This window comes from Schistocerca serialis, chromosome 9, assembly GCF_023864345.2.
Source record: "Schistocerca serialis cubense isolate TAMUIC-IGC-003099 chromosome 9, iqSchSeri2.2, whole genome shotgun sequence".
Taxonomy (NCBI): Eukaryota; Metazoa; Arthropoda; class Insecta; order Orthoptera; family Acrididae; genus Schistocerca; species Schistocerca serialis.
In genome coordinates, this window is record NC_064646.1 from 36,121,983 (window position 1) to 36,147,128 (window position 25,146).

General features: G+C 37.6%; 2 protein-coding genes across 3 annotated transcripts in view; one reads left to right on the plus strand and one right to left on the minus strand.

The window, feature by feature from the left end:
• LOC126419885 (short-chain specific acyl-CoA dehydrogenase, mitochondrial) lies at window positions 1-23,860 on the plus strand. Of its 2 annotated transcripts, none has more exons than XM_050087146.1 (9): window positions 1-247; window positions 330-536; window positions 663-835; window positions 986-1,247; window positions 1,888-2,076; window positions 2,155-2,298; window positions 2,394-2,521; window positions 2,590-2,685; window positions 22,524-23,860. In XM_050087146.1, the coding sequence occupies exons 2-9, from the start codon at window positions 500-502 to the stop codon at window positions 22,731-22,733; spliced, it is 1,239 nt and encodes a 412-aa protein (XP_049943103.1). In that variant the 5' UTR covers window positions 1-247; window positions 330-499; the 3' UTR covers window positions 22,734-23,860. The 2 variants fall into 2 exon arrangements, with proteins under 2 accessions (XP_049943103.1, XP_049943104.1); XM_050087147.1 differs by having other exon boundaries at window positions 7-213.
• The window catches only part of LOC126418805 (putative fatty acyl-CoA reductase CG5065), a 129,712-nt gene continuing 128,119 nt past the window's right edge, over window positions 23,554-25,146 (minus strand). Inside the window, exons 8-9 of the mRNA XM_050085742.1 lie at window positions 23,789-23,916; window positions 23,554-23,701 (exon numbers count right to left, since the gene is read on the minus strand). Coding sequence (XP_049941699.1) covers window positions 23,829-23,916 — 88 coding nt within the window. The 3' untranslated portion in view covers window positions 23,554-23,701; window positions 23,789-23,828. The remainder of the gene's footprint in view (window positions 23,702-23,788; window positions 23,917-25,146) is intronic.

Sequence of the window (25,146 nt, forward strand, 5' to 3'; positions counted from 1 at the left end):
ACAGTACATTTTGCTAGTTTCAGTCTTTTATGTAGTAAACAGAAATAAATTTGTAATTTTATCAGTTGCTTAGTGTTTCAGTCCTGCTGTGGTGGAATTTAGTAATCGCAAATTGGTATTAAAAATGCGTATGGCAATAAAAAAAATATGAATTGATAAAGGAACTTGAAGAAATGGAAAGATTGACTAATCAATACAGAATGAGGAATGAATGTATGATGAACTTTGCAGCTGTTTCATTTTTACGGTTGATAATGAATAAAAACACAGTTTCGTTTCATATTATGCTTGTTTCATAGCGGAGCTGTCACTAATTATTTTTATTTCAGCGCTGTTGAGGAAGAATGATTATAGTAGCGTTGCCCAATACAGGAATGACAGCTACCTAATTTCTTTGGATGACTTGTTTTGAACCCTGCTCCCCGGTTCAGAAGCCACTTAGTACATACCTTTAATAATCGTAAACATAGGGCTGAAGATAGTTTTCAGCTTCTTCGAAATGTCTGTTGGTAAAACAAGAAAACTTTTGGATGTAGGTAAGAAACGTGATTTTCCGTGTGACACCCCTTGATGAGCATTTGTTAGCATTTAGTGCAAATATGATGTGAAGATATGTTATATGTTTGTTATGGGACAACACTACATGTTTTCATTTCCTACAGCTCGCTTTAGCAGGAGTCCGTTATGTCACTTTCAACACAGATCAGTTTATACGCATTCGCAGCTCCCAGAAACACACAAAATGCTTTATAAATCTGTCCGCGACTTCTCTGAAGCCGAGCTGAAACCACTGGCGTCAACGTTCGATCGTGAGCACTTGTACCCGGGTGATCAGGTACGTTTTTCTCCTAATACTTTCATCATAAATTAACATGGAGATCCCCGAAAACTGCATGACCCCCCCCCCCCCCCCCCCCCCACACACACACACTGATAGTCATTGTTAACGAGCTTGTAATCACCATGCAAATATTGTTTTGACTAGATAAAGAAGATGGGAGAGTTAGGCCTTATGGCTGTAGAGGTTCCAGAGGATTTAGGAGGAACTGGTTTAGACTATCTTGCGTATGCCATTGCCACAGAAGAAATATCAAGGGGTTGTGCTTCTGCAGGAGTAATAATGAGTGTCAACAATTCTCTGTACCTTGGACCTATTCTCAAATTTGGTACACAGAAGCAGAAAGAAAAATTTATTACCCCATTCACTACAGGTCAGCGTGTGGGCTGCTTCGCTTTGAGTGAACCAGGTAAGTTGTATTTCAAAGTTTCTTGAAATTACTGCTACTAGTTGCCTTTTGTTTTGTTCTTCAATTTCTTTATTATTCCATTACCAGTTTCGAAGCACCTAGTGATTCATCGTCATATGGTACATATTTATTAATTGTCTGCAGCAGTGTAGGATTTGTGTTGCTGTGGCAAGATTTATAGGCCTAAATGAAACACGTAAGCACTCAGTGTGGCGAGAATTATTCACATTAATTCCCGCCACACTCAGTGCTTACATGTTTTGTTTATACATCTTGCCGCAGTTACAAGAATCCTACACTGCTGCAGACAATTAATAAATATATACCATCTGATGATGAACCACTAGTTGGTTCAAAATCAGTAATGAAATAATAGAAAAATTGAAGAACAAAATAAAAAGTAGCTGGTTGCAGTAATTTCAAGAAACCTTTATTCATAACAGTCGCAGTGTTCCTCATCCATCATGGATAGAAGTGTTATGTTTTATCCTTGTTTTTCATTTGTAATATTTATGGAACCTTGACATGTTTCTCATACTTGTGGCGAATACTCTAAAGTAGCTAGTTAAACTTGCTAAAGATCTTTAGGTGATTGATTGTGCTGTTGTAATCAATCTGCAATCACTATAATGTATTCTAGGAAATGGCAGTGATGCTGGTGCAGCATCTACTACAGCTCGTAAACAAGACAAAGGATATATTCTCAATGGTACAAAGGCATGGATTACCAACGGTTATGAATCTGAAGCCACTGTTGTTTTTGCAACAACAGATAAAAGCAAGAAGCATCGTGGAATTAGTGCCTTCCTTGTTAGTAAACCAACGAAAGGTGCACAGTTTTGTTTCATTGATAATTGTTATGCTTTCACAAATCTTTTATGTTAACACAAATAAAATTTATGTTCAGGTCTGGAACTGGGAAAAAAGGAAGATAAACTAGGTATAAGAGGCTCTTCAACATGCAGTTTGATATTTGAAGACTGTTCTGTGCCAGAAGAAAATGTTTTAGGAGAGCTTGGGATGGGTTTCAAAATTGCAATGATGACACTGGGTAAATTTCTTAATGCATATGCCTAAGTTGTCTTTATATTTTTACAGTGCTGGTGTAGCACATAATTTATAATTGTTATTTCCATTTGCTTTCAGATGCTGGTCGGATTGGAATTGCTTCACAGGCTCTTGGCATTGCTCAGGCATCACTTGACTGTGCAGTTGATTATGCAAGCAAACGTATTGCATTTGGCTCTCCTATATTGAAACTACAAGCTATACAGGTTTGTTTCTCAGAATAGTCTGGATGTCATATTATGATACATGAGATTTATTGGTATTACTGTTGCAGGCAAAGATAGCTGACATGGCTCTGAAGGTAGAGTCAGCAAGACTTCTGACCTGGCGGGCAGCACATTTAAAAGATACAAAGCAACCATTTACGAAGGTGTGTAGAACTCTAATTATTTTAATATGTGAAAGAAAGAAAGCAAGTAAGTTTTGATAAGTTTTTAAGCATAATAGCTGGTTTTTCTAACCATCGGAAATACGGAAGCGTCCGATCCCACCCGTCTGCTTTGACCCATGATGTCACAAATATGGCGGAAACAAAAACAAACACACACACTTTCCACAAGAAGCCTAATGACACTAACGGGACAAGCGCGGGAAATGGGGTGTTTTGGGTGGGGAGCAAACTAAATATAAACAAATTTAGATGCTTTGCGCAGCTACAACGTGTAAGTGAAGACAGCCATGCATGAATACCCACCCACCTCCCCAGGGGTCGTAACCCCTGCAACCCATAGAAGATAAAGATGCTTCAGTAGCTGATTAGTGTTTTTTGTCTTTTTTTAAAAAAAAATCTCACGGGATAGAACGAACAGATCAGAAAGATAAATATAATAAACTAAAACAGAAATTCAAGGAAACAGATAATTAAAATAAGTAATAAGCGTTTTTAAATTAAAAAAAAAAAAAAAAAAAAATCTCACGAGATAGAACGAACAGATCAGAAAAGTAAATAAAATAAGATAAAACGGAACTGGAGACAGCCACACTCAAACCAAACTCCGCGCCGTCATGACGTCACACACGACAACACCCTTACGTCACGGGTCAAAGCCGACGCATTGGATCGGACGCTTCTGTCGATCCTAACCATCTGCTGAAACAGCAACAACTGAAAAGTAAAGTTTACACACGTGGAAGCTAGGATAAGAAGAGTAAAAGTATGTTTTATGACTTACAACACTTCCTTTCCCAAGTAATGTACTGTGTGCACTATATCAAAGCTAAGGAAAGCACAGAGTGCAGAGAAGGCATCAGAGATGAAGAGATGTTAACAACAGTTCATTGCTATGTCAGTCTTCCTTTTATCATCTGTCTTTCTTGATCTGAGATTAGGGACCACTTACTCAACAAATCAGGTGCACATTTTACTCTTTCATATTTCTGTTGCTTGTAATCAGACCAGGGGTATAGTGACAGGTGAAAGCAGTCTGCTTGTCCTGGGCTCAAACCTCAATTCTAGCCTTTCTAGGGCAATGGTCTTACACCATGGACCACTTCAGAGCTTCAATTAACCATTCCTCTCTGCTGTGTGTGGTGTATTCTATTGTTTGTGTTTCATATCATACTTATCTGCCACAAAGTGCTGTCATACAGCTTCTAAACTTTAAGATAGTTATTTGATTATTCATACAGTGTCAGGGCACATGCATTTGCTCCTAGAGAGAATATTTTTACATATATAGGAAGGGTGGGAACTAGCATGAAAATATAACAAGACAGTCGTACATTCATGTGATGTTTTTCCTTTCTGCAATACGGGGTAGGGGGGGGGGGGGGGCTAAAAACTGTCTTCAACTAAAATCTTGCACTGAAAGCTGCAGTGCTTTACTGGGCATGGCTGTTGCATTTCTCCAGCCTTTGAACTGATTCTCCGATAGAACTATAGCCTTCAATTCTGCCCTTCAGCTTTGAGCTGTTACATAATGGTGCTGTAATTGATTATGCCGTGTGTGTGTGTGTGTGTGTGTGTGTGTGTGTGTGTGTGTGTGTTCAGAATATAAGTGTGAGTGGAGGTTACCAAATATGTCGTTTGTAGCAAGAATGTGCGGCTGCCTTAAGTGTCTACCAGTCGCCATTCAGACAGGTATATGTGAAGGTTTTAGTGTAATAATTTGTGATGTTCAGTCTGCCAGAGGACTTGCTTTGAGAGATCGAGGCTGAACATGTCAGTTATAGTTAGGCTGACCTACTTCTTTTTTTGTCATTAATCGTCTGTTTGGTAGCCTGTACATGAAACAAGTGTCATTAGATGGGGTAATGGTTGAAACTGATGAGGTATGGTTTAATTAGAGGAAGTATGGAAGGGAACATGGTGTTGTGGGGCTTTGGGTTTGGTGGGGTGGATTTTGTTCAGATGTTGTACCTTTGTGATGTGCAAATATTGTTTTTATAGTTAATTGTTAGTAATATATTTCAATTTATTGTGAATTGTTTGTTTTATGTTAGTGTTATTGATTTATTTAGTTTAACTAAAGTTTACAATATCAAATGTTGTTAACTGTGTCAGTTTTTGCTTTCTGTGTTGCTCTCAGGCATTTCAGTTGAGCTATGTAGATAAGCACAGTTTTCAATACCATATCTCTCTAATTGCTGTGATTTTTGCTTTCTGTATTAGTATCGGGCTATTTAGTTAAGGTGTGTAGGTTAATTGAAGTCTTTGACACCTATTGTAGTTATTTAGCTCTAATTTTGTGATTTTTAGTGCCTTTGTTAATAACTATTCTGTTCTTTTTCTCTTTCTGTTGTTGTTATTATGTTGTTGTTGTTGTTGTTGTTGTTGTTGTTGTGGTCTTCAGTCCTGAGACTGGTTTGATGCAGCTCTCCATGCTACTCTATCCTGTGCAAGCTTTTTCATCTCCCAGTACCTACTGCAACCTACATCCTTCTGAATCTGCTTAGTGTATTCATCTCTTGGTCTCCCACTACGATTTTTACCCTCCACGCTGCCCTCCAATACTAAATTGATGATCCCTTGATGACTCAGAACATGTCCTACCAACCGATCCCTTCTTCTGGTCAAGTTGTGCCACAAACTTCTCTTCTCCCCAATCCTATTCAATACTTCCTCATTAGTTATGTGATCTACCCATCTAATCTTCAGCATTCTTCTGTAGCACCACATTTCGAAAGCTTCTATTCTCTTCTTGTCCAAACTATTTATCGTCCATGTTTCACTTCCATACATGGCTACACTCCATACGAATACTTTCAGAAATGACTTCCTGACACTTAAATCAATACTGGATGTTAACAAATTTCTCTTCTTCAGAAACGCTTTCCTTGCCATTGCCAGCCTACATTTTATATCCTCTCTACTTCGACCATCATCAGTTATTTTGCTCCCCAAATAGCAAAACTCCTTTACTACTTTAAGTGCCTCATTTCCTAATCTAATTCCCTCAGCATCACCCGACTTATTTCGACTACATTCCATTATCCTTGTTTTGCTTTTGTTGATGTTCATCTTATATCCTCCTTTCAAAGACATTATATCATGGCAGTTCTAGGCAGGGATGTTTTGAACTATGGTTGCATAAGATGCTAGTAGAGATCGGGCCTGAAGTACCACTGCCACCTGTAGCAAATAATTGCCCTGTAGCCATTACCAAATGCTTTGTTACTCCAATTTGCCCTGTGTGGCAGATTGCTTTTTTCCTTATTCTGGAATGAATGAAGAGACTAATCGTGGTGCATAAAGGGAGTCGAATGTGACTCTCTCAAAACAAAATGAATCCGCGATCCCTGTGACTGTTACTTAAGTTCTGCATTCATGGAAGCACAGAACGTGGATATAAAATGGTAGTCCTTTGAGAGGGAGGCGGGGCTTATTTCCCTGCAACGCTCCTCTTCCCCCGGGTAGTTTGAGTTCTCATTTTTTTATGGTTGCGGCCGATATACTGTCTGCATAATATTCTTTTTTGTTCCTCTCTCTGTTTTTATTTTGGTTTTTATCTCTGAGAATTTGTGGTAGTTGTTTTGGATATTATTTTGTTCCTTTCCAAAAATCCTCAATTTCCTGCTCAAAAGTCCTCAGTTTCTCACAGTTGTCCCTTGTGATACCGTAATTTATGGTGTATACATTTTCATGCCAATGAAACAGTTTATTGTGATGTTATGGCTGCCATCTTGAAATCATGTCTATAGGTATTTTGGGACTTGTCAATTGATCAAAGTCGGTGGGCAGTATCAGTGGTATCAGTATATCAGTTTTATGTAGACTCTGAACTGTGATGCAACTTTGAATTTTTCACATGTAGTAATCGTTCCCAGAAGAAATGATAAGTAACAGGAAAAAAATGTGGGATTAGATGAGTAATACATTCATTCATAGTGTTCTATAGATCCCGCAAAGAAGAATATCATCTGAATTGTACTAAATGCTTTTTCCGAACATTATTTGAACAATTAGTTTGGGAGCCCACTCAAAGTGTAAATGGTTGCGAAAACATACTTGACCTCGTAGCAACCAATAATCCTGAGCAAGTAGAGTGCGTCATAATGGGTACAGAAGTGAGTGCCTGCAAGATTGTTGTTGGAAGACTGAATATCATAAAATCCAAATCCATCAAAAATAAATGCAAAATGTATCTATTAAAAAAAGATAGATAAAAATTCACTTTATGTCTTCTTAAGCAACAGTGTCCACTCCTTCCGTACTCACTATATAAGCACAGAGCAGATATGAACAAAAAATTCAAAGAAACAATATTGATGACTGTTGAGAGATTTATACCAAATAAATTAATAAGAGATGGAACTGAATCCCCATGTCACAAAAATAGGTCATAACACTGTTGCAGAAGAACAAAAGTAACATGCCAAATTAAAACATAAAATGTCCAATATTGCCAGTTTTACAGAAGCTCTAAATTTAGCAGAGACTTCAATTAGAGATACTTTTAATAGTTTTCACAATGAAACTGTGCCTTGAAATGTGGCAGACAATCAAAGAAGATTCTGGTCATAACTGACGTACACCAGAGGCAGGACATTATCAGTCCTCTCGCTGCATGAAAGCAATTGTAATGCCACCAATAGCAGTGCCACTAAAGCAGAGTTACTAAACACAATTTTGCGAAATTCTTTCACCAAAGATGAAGTAGTAAATATTTCATTGCTGAGACAGAGAATAGCTGGCAACATGAATAACTTAGAAGTAGGTGTCCTCAGTGTAGTGAAGTCACGTAATAGAGGCAAGTCTTCTGGTCCGCACTGTAAACCAATTCGGTTCTGTTGAACATTTTTTAATATAAATGTGAAAACTTTCTGATTCAACATTTTATTAATTAATCAAAATGTGCATAACAATGAGTACACACCCCAGAACACATAATAACCACCGAGTAATTACAACACAATGGATTGGGGGGGGGGGGGGGCCTGACGATATCAGTTTACATATCTTAACATGTCCCCTTAAATTGACAACACACTGTATGAAGTATAAATGTACGGTCACTCCTTCACTTATTTCACAAGCCCACAGTTTCTTACACGTTTCTTGTCTGACATTGACAAGTAGTTTTGCGAAAGCATCAGCAAACATTTCTTCAGAAGGCACATGTTCAATAACAGCAACACCTGACTCAACTTGCCTTCTTATAAAATGATACTTTATATCTGTATGCTTTGATCTAGAGTTTGTCACTAGATTCTTGACTAACTAAATGGTTCCTTTATTATCACAATATACTGTAAATGACTTTATGACACTGCTTGGATTTACCGCAAACATAAATTGTCTTAACCACAGTAAACCTTGAACAGTTGATGCCAAGGTCACATATTCAGCTTCACAAGCAGAAAGTGCAGTAGCTTTTTGTTTTCTAATAGACCACGAAATTAAAAAAGTTTTGCAATTATATACATGAACCAGTTACAGGGTGTCTGTCATTATTGTACTTGCCAATCTACATCACTGAAGGCCATTGTTTCTCTATTACCATCTCTAGAAAATTCTAGCTTGTAGTTCATAGTTCCCTTTAAATATCTAAACAATCTTTTTACTGACAACCAATGAATCTTTTTAAAATGATGATATCTGTTAAGGAGATTTACAGCAAAACACATATCAGGTCTGGAGATTTGGGATAGATATAGAAGACTTCTTATTGCTTCTTGATATGGTACCTTGATATCACCTGATTTGACTGCTTCAAAGTTCAAACCAAGTTCAAGTGGTGTTGACACTGGCTTGGCTTCATTCATTCCAAATTTCTCCAGAACTTTTTTTGCATAGGATTTCTGGGAGATCCAGACTTTTCCTTTATCACGACCCCATGTAATTTCCATGACTAGGCAATGGCATATCTCTCCTACATCTTTTATCTCAAAAAATCTCTTCAAATAACTTTTGAATGGATTCAAAATATTTCTGTCATTTAAGAATAATAGTCTGTCATCCACATATAAAGCTATGATGACTAGTTTGGTGCCATCTCTGTGAAAATAGATACATGGATCAATGTTTGATCTATTCAGTTTCAGTTTTCTTAACACATCATCAACTTTTTGATTCCAATTCCTATCAGCCTGTTCAAGTCTATAAACAGCTTTCGTCAGCCTCAATACATTTCCAGGAGTTGCAAAATTTTCTGGTGCAATGACATAATTTTTTTCATTTAAGTCTCCATAGAGGTAAGTAGTAGTGATGTCAACGTGGTCCATCTCCAGTTCTCACGAGCTGCTGTAGACAAGTGATATCTAATGGATGCATCCTTACCACTGGTGCAAAGGTTTCCTGATTATCAGCACCTCGAACTTCAGTGCATCCTTTTAGCATGAGGCGTGCCTTAAATGTTCCTGGTGTAGCACTAGTCCCAGGCTTTATTTTTAATATCCCCTTAGTCTTGAGTGGTTTGTGTCCTGTGGGTAGTTTTACTACTTCAAATATGTTATTACAAACTATAGATGAGAATTGTTTCTTCATTGCTTTTACAAATTCTTCGTTATTTGTCCCTACCGAGGCTTCTTTATCATCATTGTCTTCACTTGGAAGTCCTTCTTTCAAATAGTAAATAGCATGATCAGGCCATGTTTGGGTTTTGATTGTCTGTCTGACCTTCAAGGTGTAACCTGTTGAACTACGTTTTGATTCTCATGACCCTCGTCTTGAGCTTCAGTTTCTATTGAATCACTGTCAAAGCCATAAAAGGGTTTCTTATCACTGTCTTCTGATTTAACTACTTCTTCAGTTTGTGAAGTGTTGATGTCCTGAAGAACTGCTTCTTGTTCTAATCCTAAGGCATTTGTCGTCCTTGGTTCCTCTGTCTTTGAATTTGAAAACTCCAATCCTCTACGAATTCTACGTCCCTGCTGACAATTATCAGGCCAGTCTCCCTACTGAGGAATCGATTGCCTTTGGTTGGCTGACAGTAGCCTACAAATGTCAATTTCTGTGACTTTTTATTCCACTTCTTGCAGTGGAGTTTTGGAATGTGAGTCATTGAACTGCAGCCAAAAATTCTCAGATGTGATAAACAATGCTTTCTTTTATGGCAAAATCCATATGGCATCTTATTTTCGAGTGTGGTGGATGGTGAATGATTTGATAGGTATGCAGCTGCAGAGACAGCTTCAGCCCAATACTCCTTTGGTCATTTAGCATCAAACATCATACGAACCTCTTCAACCAATGTTCTGTTAGCTCTCTCGGCAACACCACTTTGATGTGGACCGTTAATGTACTGTAAACTTCAGAAGCCAGAATCCTTTTAGTTCATTGTTGACATACTGCTTCCCACTGTCAGACCGAAACTTCTTGATATTTACCTGTATGTTTTTCCACCAAGGCTGTGAAGCTCTTAAATATCTGTGTTACCTCAGATTTTTCTTCAACAAGTAAACAATCTTGAAAAATCATCAATACATTTGAGAAAATGATTTCCACCAATAGACACTGTCTCCATTTGCCCACACAAACCAGAATTTACTAAGTCTAAGATGTGTTTACCTTTTTCTAGGTTTGAATGGAAGACGTCAGCTGTTTTCCCATAAAGGACAACTCACAGGGTTCGTTAACCACAATATCTTCATTTAGTCCTGTCAAAATCTTTGACAGCTTCAGCATACTTCTGCGATTCACATGTCCTATAGCGTGCGATGCCATTAGAATCCACTGTCTTTTGTGTAGTAGCACTGTTTCATTTCACTTGTATTCAGACAATAGATGCCATTCGTAGGTGATGCTTTGGCAATTAGTTCACCTTCTGCATTGTAGAAGAATCCATCTTTTTTGTTAAAAGTCACTTTATGCACTTTGCCTACAATTCTACCAATTGAGAGCAAATTTACAGTTGATTTTGGAATATGAATGATGTCAGATGCTTCTACTTCTACAGTTTTATTACCACTATAGAAGGTCTGATCAACACTTCCAGTAGACTCTGCTGCTAAGCCATCAGCTCCCATGCTGGTCACTCAACTATTACATGGCTCGACATTGTTGTTGTTGTGGTCTTAGTCCAGAGACAGGTTTGATGCAGCTCTCCATGCTACTCTAACCTGTTCAAGCTTCTTTATCTCCCAGTACCTACTGCAACCTACATCCTTCTGAATCTGTTTAGTGTATTCATCTCTTGGTCTCCCTCTACGATTTTTACCCTCCATGCTGCCCTCCAATACTAAATTTGTGACCCCCTTGATGCCTCAGAATATGCCCTACCAACCGATCCCTTCTTCTAGTCAAGTTGTGCCACAAATTTCTCTTCTCTCCGATTCTATTCAATATCTCCTCATTAGTTACGTGATCTACCCATCTAATCTTCAGCATTCTTCTGTAGCACAACATTGCAAGAGCTTATATTCTCTTCTTGTCTAAACTATTTATTGCCCACGTTTCCCTTCCATACATGGCTACACTCCATACAAATACTTTCAGAAACGACTTCCTGACACTTAAATCTATACTCACTGTTAACCAGTTTCTCTTTTTCAGAAACGCTGTCCTTGCCATTACTAGTCTAGATTTTATATCCTCTCTGCTTCAACCATCATCAGTTATTTTGCTCCCCAAATAGCAAAACTCTTTTACTGCTTTAAGTGTCCTTTTCTAATCTAATTCCCTCAACATCACCCGATTTAATTCGACTACATTCCACTATCCTCGTTGTGCTTTTTGCTTTTGTTGATGTTCATCTTATATCTTCCTTTCAAGACATTGTACATTCCGTTCAGCTGCTCTTCCAGGTCCTTTGCTGTCTCTGACAGAATTACAATGTCATCGGCAAACCTCAAACTTTTTATTTCTTGTCCATGGATTTTAATTCCTAATCCAAATTTTTCTTTTGTTTCCTTTACTGCTTGCTCAATGTACAGATTGACTCACATCAGGAATAGGCTACAACCCTGTCTCATTCCCTTCTCAACCACTGCTTCCCTTTCATGCCATCTGGTTTCTGTACAAATTGTAAAAAGCTTTTCACTCCCTGTGTTTTACCCCTGCCACCTTCAAAATTTGAAGGAGACTATTCCAGTCAACATTGTCAAAAGCTTTCTCTAAGTCTGCAAATGCTAGAAAAATAGGTTTGCCTTTCCTTAATCTATTATCTAAGATAAGTTGTCGGGTCAGTATTGCCTCTTGTGTTCCAACATTTCTGCGGAATCCAAACTGATCTTCCCCGAGGTTGGCTTCTACCAGTTTTTCCATTCGTCTGTAAAGAATTTGCGTTAGTATTTTGCAGCCATGGCTTATTAAACTGATAGTTCGGGAATTTTCACATCTGCCAACACCTGCTTTCTTTGGGATTGGAATTATTATATTCTTCTTGAAGCCTGAGAGTATTTCGTCTGTCTCATACATTTTGCTCATCAGATGGTAGAGTTCTGTCAGGACTGGCTCTCCCACGGGACGTTATGAAGCTTTTTTCCATTGTTAGTAGTGTGAGTCAAGGCACAGGAATCTAAATATGACATATCCTTTTCCTGAGGCTGTTTGACATCAGCAGCAAGAAAAGCTTTCTTTTATTGGGTCTGTTTCCTAAATACATTTCCGTCATTGTTACTTTTTGACAAGCTTCCTCCTTTTTCATCCTTTCTAGGACAATATTTAGCAATATGATTCAATTTGTTACGTTTGTAGCATTTAATAATATGTTTTGTGGGCTTCTTCGTATGTAGAGCAGAGTCTTCATTTCCATGTGTGTCTTTGGGTTTGACATCTTCTAGCAGTTTCACTTCAGTAGAATCTCCTGTGATATGTGTGGTTTTCAAGCGCCATCAGCATAGGCTGATAATGATCAGGTAATCCAGCCAGGAGCAAAGTTCCTATCCATTCTGTACTCACCGCAAACTTCATTTTGTTTAACTTAAACGTGGTCATTATTAATCTATCGCAGTAGTCGTCTACTGACTTGCATTTATGTAATTTGGTTGTGATTAATGATCTAAGCAAGCCCATTCTATGTGTGAGTCCTGAGCTTTTTCCAAGGCTGTCCAGGCTTCTGCTGCCATATTTGTGTCCCTTATATGGGAATAATTCATCTTGTCCTCGAAAAGTATAATCCAGGAGTGTGTCGTTATGTCTCTCTTCTCCGAGGATTGTCCTGTTGCGTCGGATCCGGAGAAAGATTTTTAGCAATGTGCCACAGTTCATTGTGGGCCAAATATGCCTTCATGGCAAATTTCCATATTGAGTAATTTTCATGGCTGATCAACTTTTCAACCAAAGGAAGTCCAGTTGAGGCTGTACCACTCATTTTTAGCTTTGAGTGTAAGAGAAAATATTGACAGTCTGCATGCAAGAATGATCAATTGGCAAAATGTGAATGATCAGCATACACGTAACTTCCGAACCGGCTCTGGATTTCTATGCACAACTTCAATTTTAACATTTATAAAACCTTACTTTCACAGCTGTGCCTGGGACCATAACCTTTTGTAGCATTATTTAATATAAAAATGAAAGCTTTTTGAAGCAATGTTTTATTACTTAATCAGTATGTGCATAACTACACGCCTCACACATTCGGGAGGACGACGGTTCAATCCCGGGTCCGGCCATCCTGATTTAGGTTTTCCGTGATTTCCCTCAATCGCTCCAGGCAAATGCCGGGATGGTTCCTTTGAAAGGGCACGGCCGACTTCCTTCCCTGTCCTTCCCTAGTCCAATGAGACCGATGACCTCGTAGTTTGGTCTCTTCCTCCAAACAGTCCAGCCCTACGCGCCCCAGAACACACAATTACAACCAAGTAATTATAACACTAAAGAGTAAACAAAAAAAAAAGAGGAACTGTTGATATCAATTTACATATCTTAACAGGTTCCATCAGACTATGCCCATATCATAGCTCCTATACAGCCACTTGCTTGCAAAAGGGCTGTACCTAAATAAAAATCTGGAAAGTTGCACAGATCACACCAGTACTCAAGAAAGTAAATAGGAGTAATCTACTGAGTTACAGACCCATATCACTGACATCATTTTGCAGTAGGATTATTAGTCTTGTGAATTTCTTGGTTGCATTAGCATATCTGTTACAACTATGCATATGACTCTTAAATTCTGTATGTATATGAAGAGGCTTGTTTGGTTCATTATTGTGACTGTAGCCTTTTTGCATATGCTGACTTGATATTATTAGCAAACTGTGTGTATTCAGGTCTGGAAACAGTCATTACTGACTGAAATTAATGACATGATATACATACATAGAAAATTTTGATCCATAACTGGAAATATAATAATCCTGGAGCACTGGAAAAATTTGGTTGCAGTTATGTTGGAACTCTTAAAGCTTTTCATTTCAAAATTGTCCAAGTATTTTTCTACTTTCTTTTTTACTATCCTTAATTCACTGCCATACAGTACTGCACATAAGACTAAACATTTCTTTTTTATTGGTGTGAGAATTGTTTCAAAAGAGTTCCTTTAATCTAAAGCTCTTTTACCTGTAGATATGTTACTACTTATTTTCTCCAAATGTCTTCCATTTTCTGTGACCAAACTGCTTAAATACATAAAAGATTTTACTTGTTCTAATATTTTTCCTTCTGCAGGTACCGTATTTACTCGAATCTAAGCCGCACCTGGAAAATGAGACTCGAAATAAAGGAAAAAATAATTTCCCGAATCTAAGCCGCAGCAGAAATTTGAGACTCGAAATTCAAGGGGAGAGAAAAGTTTTAGGCCGCACCTCCAAATCGAAACAAAGTTGGTCCTTGTAATATGAGACAGAATTCAGGTCGAATGAATGACGATACAGCTGCAGTAGTTTGGTTCGAGCCGTAAGCTTAGCAGTTAAGCTTTACCAGGTAGCCATTGCTATGCGTCAGGCGCTCCGTCCTTATTTATGCGCGTACCCTTCGTTTTTCATGTCCTTCGTCTGGTTTGAATTGATTGCTTATTTTTCTTTGATCTGATAATTGCCGTTCTCTTTGTTATAGGTGTTTTCATCACTCTAAGCTGAAAATGCATTACTGTACTGTGTCATGCATTGTTTGTCGCATTCCGATAATGAATGTTCACGACCTGTCGCCGCTCGCGGCATGGTTTGCTTTTGTGCGTGCTACCGCCGCTTACAATTAAAAAAAAAAAAGAGAGAGAGTAATTGTCTCAGTAGCGAAGCAATGGCAAGCGACTGCTATTTGTTGTTATTTACACTGCTGCTTTCTTTGATAATGATCAACAAGAACCAAATAATAAACTGCGTATGATAGAAGATGTTCTGAACGAGAGTTTAGCGAAAATTTTTCTCCGCTTGAAAATCTTTGCAGACGCCTCTTTAGTACATTATTTTCTGCACAGAAATTAGAGTCATCTTAGATTTAAAAATCTAGTCAATTGCCGTGCTTCATTTCTGACTATATCACTATTAGGCATAAGAATAATACGAATATGAACATGACATATGTGTATACTTCCGCGTTTGTGTTGTCTCACTCTAGTTTCGTAGTTTATTAGGCAGACAGGATTTAAATGAGATAGCAGCAAACACGAAAGAATACATGGCAAAATGTTTATATTCGTATTATTCTTATGGTGAAGAGAATACTGCATGTAATTCAGAATTCACAAAAGTTCCCATTAGCAACCATCTCTTCTCACAGGTAGAAAAAAAATCAGAACGTAGAATTGGCCATACTGACAAACATCGCAAACGGTCTTGCCAGTCGGATTTTCGTAGTACATTGAAAAGCTGCTACGTTCGAAGATGAACAATACGGAGTTTGTATTCACTTCGTTGGATAATGTATGAAAATGCAGTGGTCGAAATTTGGGGCGGAGAAAAAAAGCTAGTCTTCCACGTTTTTTTTTAATTTATTTACTGACGCAGAGGTTTTGGCGCCAGTATTTATCTTTGTGCCTGTAAAGTATGCCTGTGTAGCGCTACATATATTCGACGGCAGAAGTTAGTTGTGGCGGCACCTACCAACATATTTCAGAACTTATGCTTATTTTGCACTCGATTCTAAGCCGCAGGCGGTTTTTTTTTTTATTACAAAAACCGGAAAAAAGTGCTGCTTACATTCGAGTAAATACGGTATTTTGATGGAACCTTTACATTCACTGATACTCACCACTGTGTTGTTTCCTATAATTACCCTCATTCCATACTCTTTCTCCCACATCATCTGCATCGTGAATGGATTACAGTTTGAAATCTTTTCATGTTTTTTTTAAATTTGTGCATTGTAATGCTCTCTCCATTAAAAATCTTTTTGTTCTCCATATTAAATGTAAAACATTGGACTTTGTATCCCCATTTTAGGATTTTTCTGTGCTTTTCTTTCCACATTTACCTTAACTAGGATTCATTGAAAAATCTTTCATTAGTTTTTTTTTCCATAGTGTCACATTTCACATACTTTAAACTTGTGGTTCTTGAAGTTTTCCCACTGCACAGAAAGTTTTTTCACTGTTTGGGTGTACAGTAAATGTGGTATGTCGATGATCTGGAGAGCACCCAAAAATGCTTTTCTGACTTATATAGCTTCATTTTGAAACACATGAGTTTTCTTTCATTTCTAGTATCTATCTTTAAAAGTTTTGGTTCTCAGCAACTTCTTACAGTCGTTTGCTTGGGTTTTCATGTTTTGTCCATCTTTCTTCTGCTGACAAATTATTAAGTCTATATAGTTTTCATCACTTTCACGCCTCTGTAATTGTGCACCTTTTGTATTTACTGTGGTGGTAACGGTAAAGCTCTCATCAACCTGAAGGTTGGTTTGAACAACAGGGTGTTTTACTAGGTGTGACGCTATGGAAGATGGTATGCCCTTGCCTTCCTCCAAATTTTGGGTTGCCTTACCAAGCCACCTGTTGGGGAAACAGCATGTACAAAATTTAAGTTCCCCTGCCAATAAGTTCCAGAATTATGGCTTGTGAAAGAAGGTGGCATGACCTGGAAATTGCAACCCGCATCTGGCAATCTATCTTCAGACCCAACTTCAGGTCTTAATAACTTTGGAACTATTCCTCACAGGCTAGTGAAATTTTTACAATCCAGCAACATCCACTTATGGAACACATTCTATGAATCAAAACACGAACAACATATTTCTGAGGGGAAAATAAAAAATTCCAAAATGTGATTAAAAAAATGTAATACGTTTAAAGGTACATATTGTAGGTGCCCTTTATGCCAAATATAATTCACCCAAAAAGGGTATAAATCTTTTTGTGGTAAGCTTAATGTGGTAAGTTACACAAAGAGAGTTACATGCACACGAAAATACAAAAATTTGAAAAATTACCTGGTAAACATGGATTTTCTAAGTGTGATAGCACAAAAGGTACAAGTGATATCCAAGCCAAATTTCAAACACTGCATAAGTAGACCATAATATAATATGTGGCAAAATTTCAACTTGTTATTGCTAGGCATTTGTGTGCAATAAAAGTTGACAGAGATGTATTTGGTTACGTTTCTTTTAACACGATTTAGCAAGTAATAGTGATAATGCAGACAGCTTGTTCCAGATAAAGCTGTTGCAATTGTTGGGAACCATTAGGCAACAGAAAGTTAAACAATGTTAGTTTTCAGGGACAGAATGAGTCATTGTTAGGCAGGAACAACAAAGGAGACAAGCAACAATTACAGGTTACTCATGTTTTTAAGATTCTAGTTCAGACTGGTCAGTACTGTTATGGAAAGTCAGTATGGAGGCAGAAGAGTGTACTAGTGGTGATTTTGTTCAAACAAGTTGCAGTATTGGTAGAGCACAAGCATCTGAATGTCATAAAACAAACATATGGAACAGAATGTGGCTTTCGCTTTGTACTGTATGATCTGGATGAGTCGGACCGAGATTTGTTGCTATGGAGATCCGGGATGTACCCTGGGCACAGGAAGTACAGTTCGAGGAAACTTTAGTGTTTGTTATCATCATATGAAAGTGTTTCTGGATAAGTATTCTTTCCTACAAAGAAGTTGTTTTGATCCGTTTCGGATTCATAAGAAGACAGTGAAGTGTAGCCTCAGAGAAATTGATATAAAATCAGTATTGAAAGTGAATCAGTGCATGGGACTTAACATGAAACCAGGACAAAAGTTATGTTCCAGGTGTGTTACACTGTTAAAAAAAAAAAAAAGAATAATATTCAGATAATTTACATGACAGGGACGAAGAGTATCAGCCACTTACAACCACAGTGGATGAGCAATTAAATACTTCAGTGACTGCTCTTGGTTTGTCTTCCATGAAGACACACAAAGTTGGGAAAAGAGACAGACCCGGCTATGGTAGAAGAGAATTACAAGCAGCTCAAATGAAATTAAAACACAAAATAGCTGACACACTAATGGTGGAAGAGGAAGAACTATCTGCTCCAAAGGAATAGAAATCGTGCCAGAAATGCTATGATTTGGACAAAATTGTGCATGATTTGAAAATGTGCCATATCCACACGCCAGAAAAAAGTAGCTATTCTAACTCTTGTACCTTCCAGCTGGTCTATTGACTAAACTGCAAAAGAATTCAATGTTTCTACATATATGGTAAAGCAAAGTAGGAAAATAAAAGCAACCCAAGGAGTGCTTCCACAACTTCAGCAGGCTCAGGCTAAGCAATTGAGTTCAGAAATACAGGTGTTAGTGTTGGAGTTTTGTGAAAATAATGACTACAGCCGAATAATGCTTGGAAAAAATACTATGTAACGGTGAAAATGGGAAATGTTTGTGTACAGATGCAAAAAAGACTGTTGCTATGCAACATATCAGAACTATATGTAGAATTCAAGGAAAAGTATCCCAATACCAAAGTAGTTTTATCATCTTTTTTCAGTCTTCAGCCAAAATGGGTTGTGCTTGTAAGTGCAAAGGGCACACAATGTTTGTGTATGTGAGACCCATCAAAATGCTAAGCTGATGTTTGCTGCTATAAAGGATTCTGGTCTGGATTACAAAGGTGCAATGAAGCTCCTAGTGTGTGACATCAGTTTCTACCAGTGCATGATACACAGGTGTGAAATGTGTCCTGGTAAGGCAAATCTTGCAGAACACATGAATAACAAACTGTATGGTGAACTCCTTATGGATGACGAACTTGTTTCTTATAAACAATGGACACACATGGATCGCTCAAGTCTTGAAACAAAGCAAAGTACACTGGAAGATTTTATTGAAATGTGTTGTCAAGAAACAGACAAACTGACCCCACACAGCTTCACAGCAATAGCACAATAGGTGTACCTCCAGTTTTTTAAGGATAATTTGAAACAAGATGAAATTATAATAATACTAGACTTTTCTGAAAATTATGCATTTATAATTCAAGATGCCATCCAAGGATATCATTGGGACAACAGTCAAGCAACTCTCCAGCCATTTGCGATTTACTATAGAGGTGAATCAGGTGATGTGTCTGTCATGAATCTGTGCGTTTTTAGTGACTGTTTAATTCATGATGCCATTGCAGTTCATGCCCACATTCGCACTGTCATGGAATATGTGAAAAACAAGCTGCCTCACATACATTTTGCGAAATACTTCAGTAATGGGGCAGCTAGTCAGTACAAAAACTGTAAAAATCTCAAAAATTTATGCATGCATTACCACGATTTTCAGATTCGCACAGAATGGAATTTTTTCGCAACAAGTCATGGTGAAAATGTATGTATAATACTAGACTTTTCTGAGAATTATGCATTTATAATTCAAGATGCCATCCAAGGAGCCATCATCACTTCTCTCCAGCGGACTCTGACAATGTGCAGATGAACAGACTGTCCGGTTATAACTATAGGTTCATGCACAACATGTGTCTTCACAGTGTGTCTGACTCAGGATTCATAAGCAAAAGCAGCAACATACAACCAGGTTGCTATGTTATTGCTGTTTATGATGACAAATGGTACTTAGGATGTGTTGCAGAGTGCTGTGAAGCAGAAGGTGATGTATTTGTGAACTTCATGGCACCAGCAGGACCAGCAAGATCATTTCATTGGCCACATTTGGCAGACAGGTGTTGGAGTCCTTTTGAACATATTCTTATGACAGTTCCAGTTCCTACCACAGTGTCAGGAAGACAGTACAATTTACCACTCAATGTACAAGTACAGTAGCTAAAGTGTGGGGGAACTTCTGTTCGAAGCACAATCGACTGGTTTTTAGCAGTTAAGGTGCAGTAAACATTAATGATAGGTTGTGTCAATTTGTCTATATGTTGTTGCTTGGTGATTAAACAGTTGTGGGAGAGGATAAGAGGAGGCAGAACAGTTTACGATATGTTTTTACAAAATGGTGTTGTGGAACAATGGCCACATCACCAAATACATCTGTCAGCTTCCATTGTACACAAATGTCTTGCAATAACATGCTGAAATTTTGAGATATATATCATTATGGTCTGCTTATGCAGTGTGTGAAATTTGGCTTGGATACCACTTGTCTCTTTTTTTGCTACCACACTTCAAAAATCCATGTTTTTCAGGTAATTTTTGTATTTTCGTGTACATGCAACTCAGTTTTTGTGACTGATATGGGCATAATGAGTTCTGTGTGTGTTTAGGCCACATTAAGCTTACCACAAAAAAATTTATACCCTTTTTGAGTGAATTATATTTGGCATAGAGGGCACCTACAATATGTACCTTTTAACGTATTACATTTTTTAAATCACATTTTGGAATTTTTTATTTTCCCTCAGAAACATATTGTTGGTGTTTTGATTCATGGAGTGTGTTCTCTAAATGGATGTTACTGGGTTGTAAAAATTTCACTGGACTGTGTGGAATAGTTTCAAAGTTATTAAGACCTGAAGTTGGGTCTGAAGATAGATTGCCAGATGCGGGTTGCAATTTCCGGGTCACGCCACCTTCTTTCACAAATCATAATTCTGGAACTAATTGGCAGAGGAAACTAATACTTCGTACTCGAGTGTTCCAAACATGGTAGAATTAGTGTACTGAATATCAGTCAAATCCGAGACTATGAGCTGGAGCCCCTGGTTGAACTGACATGGAATGACCCAACTATCTTTCTTTTATTAGCTATAAACACCAATAATAAGTATTTGTAATGGGATTTGGTTGCATTAATTCTAAGATCATTGAAGATGCCCTGTAAAATGTTTCATTATCCCGTGTTACCAGCTGAGGATGCAGTTTTGAACTTTTTGTTCAGAGGAGAGGTGGTGTGGCATTACACCATGGATAGCTGTTCTGTTTCCAGTCTGAAGTGATGAACCCATGTTTCATTGCCTGTGACAATATTCGACAAAAATTTTAATTATGCATTTTTGCACACTACATATTTACTACATCTGCATTATCCCAGACAATGACTGGATAATACAATGCAGAGGAAAATAATAAAATGATCTAGTAACCCTGCCATCAGCTAAGTGCAGGGAGATACGTTGGGATCACTTAGAGTATACACTTTGCATTTCTGCTCTTCATTTATTCCTGATTTTTTGCCCCTCCTTAATTAAAAGATAATGATCAAACAGTGGCTTGCTCCAATTGTTACTGCTTCAGTAGCTCCGTGACAAATCTTGCTAGCAAACTATAAAACAAGTGTTCAGAAACACTAATGAAGTTGTTGTTGTTGTTGTAGTTGTTACTATTATTATTATTATTATTATTATTTATTTTTTAAAAAGATAAATACGAGGGGCATTAATAAGTAATGCAACACATTTTGTTTCTGAAAGCAGGCTGGTTTTATTCAGGATTCCAGTGCACCATATTATTCCCAACTCTTTTGGCTACAAAATCCTATTTTTCAACATAATCTCCGTTCATTGTGACAGCCTTATGACACCTTATTAAGATGGCCTTTATGTCCTCATGGTACCACTCTACTGGTCAACATGGGAGCCAATATCTTGCAGCTTCAATAATCTTCCCATCATCCACGTACTGATTCCCGCAGAGTGAATTTCTCATTGGGCCAAACAGATGGAAGTCAGAAGGTGCAAGATCTTGGTTGTAAGATGGATGAGGAAGAACAGTCCAATGAAATTTTGTGAGCTCCTCTCAGGTGCACAGAAATGTGGAAGGCCTTATGTTGTCATGGAGAAGTTCATTCACATTTTTGTGGTGATAAGCACACTAAAGTTGTTTCTTCAACTTCCTGAGGGTAGCACAATACACTCCAGAATTGATCACTGCACCATGAGGGAGGATATCAAACAGAATAACCCGTTCAGAATCCAGAAGGTGTCACCATGACTTATACCGGCTGAGGGTGCAGCTTTGAACTTTTTCTTTGGGGGAGAGGTGGTGTTGCGGGAGTCCATGGATAGCCGTTTTGTTTCCGGTTCAGAGTGATGAACCCATGTTTCATCACCTATGATGACGTTAGACAAAAAGTTGTCATGATCAGCTTCATAACGCGCAAGCAATTCTGCACAGGTAGTCATTTATTGTTCTATAAAGAACAATAAATGACTACCTGTTTTCTGCCAAAAGAAACTCAATGACAGCTCTGTGCTTGGATCGCACCTCCATTACAGGTGCCATTTTGAAGGCTGTGTATAGTGCCACCACCTGTTGGAACTTTGTGAAACTATAGAGGCTGAAGTGAGAATATTCCATGATGTCTCACGACAAATTCCGTATTTTATTACTGAAATTGGCAAGGAAAAAAAGTGTTGATGGCAAGGAAAAAAGTGTTGGATTACTTATTGAATGTCCATTGTAAATTTATGTTATGAAATAAATTGTTTCTTCAACAAATGAAATTGTTCTTTCTGCATATGGAAGGACATTTAATAACAAGAAATAGCCTTCTTAAGTAGTATACAGAAGAAATGCTTTTGTATTGTAGGAAGCAGCAATGGCAAAACTGGCTGCATCAGAAGCTGCTACATTCTGCTCCCATCAGGCGATACAGATTCTTGGAGGAATGGGCTATGTGAGTGACATGCCAGCAGAGAGGCATTATCGAGATGCACGCATTACTGAGATATATGAAGGAACGTCTGAAATTCAAAGACTTGTGATTGCTTCCAATATTGCAAAGGAATATGGACTGTAAGCATGGGGCTTTGGTTTAACATTAACGATAATTGGGTTGCTGATGTCCTCTTAATCTTGTAAACAAGATTAAGAAAAAGTACAGATGGAACGTAGACGTAATACACAGAGGCAGCTTGTGTGAACCTGTGGAGTTTCTCATTGTTTGCACGAAAGGAAAGTGACAGCTGTTTTTCCTCTTAACATTTGTTGTACTTTATTATTTGCTAATTCAGCTGCAAAATGTATGTGGATGTCCATTTGTCAACAGTCACATGTGTAAAGAATTGTCAAAGTTGCTCTCTAGGAAAATTACCATAATTATTCTGAGACTGGACTGCACACCCTTGTTAAGTAACTACTTCATTGGTCTCATGTCTCAATATTAAATGAAAATGTTCATGCCTAGAATGTTGTTTGGCTGCAGTATTTGTGATAAAGTGACTTTTTTTTTTTACCCTTGAGTACTTTATATGCACTGTATGGCTGGAGTATTTTAATAATGTTATATTGACTGAGGTCTCTTATATCATTATAGGAAAATGTTTACTATACAGTGCACAATTTAAATAATGAATGTTTACAATATTTGAATAGTAACATTTATTTTATTTATTGCATATTCTTTTATAAAAGAGGCAAATAAGAGTGCTGTATATTATATATTTTGATATAAACATTTTGTATAAGAATTTGTACGTGTAATATTTTATCATTGTGAGAAATACAAATAATCTTGTACATACGTTTTCTGATTTTAGATCTGAGAATCAATATCACATGCCTGTTTTCCAAGCAATATTCCAAATAAATTTTGATTTATTTTGAAATTTACCCATATTTGTAAAAAGAAGTGATGAATCTTCAGACTTCCACGAAAGCTAATTTGCCATGTATTTGTGTACATATTTAATAATACATCAGTGTGGAGAATAGTAGAGACTAGAAGGCAATATTTGCTTTGGCATGTGCAGTGATTGTGATGAATACCTAGAATGAAGGAGTTAATGCTGTAAATGTTATTATATTTTGTAACACTGTAATTGTTACATACTACAGAATTGTATATAAAATTACCTTTTTATGTACAAATGTGCTGGTGTCCTGCCATATTAAATCATCTCAATTTAAAGCATAAATGCACTGCAATCCATGAAAGGATTAAACAAAGTGCAATTTTTGCCACTAAGTGAATTATATACAGCCTGGGGAAAAGTAAAGTTTCTGATTAGACTTGTGGTATACGTGTAAGACAAAAGTTACAAAATATTTAAAATAACTTATAACTGATACTAAGTTACTGAAGGGGAATGTATTAAGTCAGTGAAGTTACATGCTCAGGATGTATGATGCAAATGTGGCACTTTAGCTTTTGCAGGGTATGAAGCCTGCAATAAAATTCCTGATGTGACTGTTAGTAGGGGAAAAACAGATACAGTACAAAGTAGACACAACATGTTCCCTGTCTGACTATGGGTGCAAAGTAGCACACAAAGGGTGTGTTATATTAAAATGCAATGTAACATTTTTCAGTGTAGTAATATCCAAATCTTGAGTGAGTAGCACAGAGCGATGTTGGCACTAGTTAAAGTAGTGGCAAGAGAATACACAGCATTTTCTGTACAGGTATGTCAGGAAGGGGGGGGGGGGGGGGCGGAGCAGCTCATATCTTTGTGCAGTTAATAATAAAACAGTTTTGAGATTTCATGATAGCAGGTGTGTTAGTACTAGTCAGTGTCCATTACAGTTACTTAGTTGGGTAGTTACATGTTCCGGTGACCATTTTGCACAACAGATCTTAATGGTTTAGAATCAGACATTTTACATTCACATCAGAAATTAATTTATTCATATGGTTACATACTGAACATTTCTAAGTGGTGTTGTGTGCTTTTTTGTACTTGTTCTGGCTGCCTTCAAACTGATACTTAATCAGTACCTCGAGCTGTTTGGCAGGTAGGATGCATGTTTGGTTGGCAAAAACCCTTCTTCTGAATTAGCCAACACTACACACACACACACACACACACACACACACACACAGTGTCTCACTGGCCTCCGTAGCCAGACACAGTGGTCATGGGTGCGAGAGTTGCGTGTGTTTCTTTGTTGTTCCTGTCTGCTACTCAACATTTCCACTATGTGGTGAGTAGAAATATATCCTTTTCAAAATACTGTCATTATTCCTTCCTGGGTTTTCCACTGTTCATTTAAAATATTTCTTTATTTGTAGTATTCTTTCACCTGCTGGCATCATTAAATCAAAATTTGAACTTGTAAAATGCTGTTCAGTGCCAGTTTCAATCAGACCTATGCATATGTCTGTTGACAGTATATGACAATATTCCATCCTGGATTTTCCATTGTTTGTTTGTATCTACCTCTACATATATACTCCGCTAGCCACCAGGCGGTGTGTGGCGGAGGGCACTATT

Bases quoted from the DNA above. Each gene is read 5' to 3' on its own strand.
- LOC126419885 (XM_050087146.1), top strand. From the start codon at position 500: ATGTCTGTTGGTAAAACAAGAAAACTTTTGGATGTAG. The intron at 1,248-1,887 runs GTAAGTTGTATT...AATGTATTCTAG, and splicing joins CTTCGCTTTGAGTGAACCAG to GAAATGGCAGTGATGCTGGT. The intron at 2,522-2,589 runs GTTTGTTTCTCA...TTACTGTTGCAG, and splicing joins TGAAACTACAAGCTATACAG to GCAAAGATAGCTGACATGGC.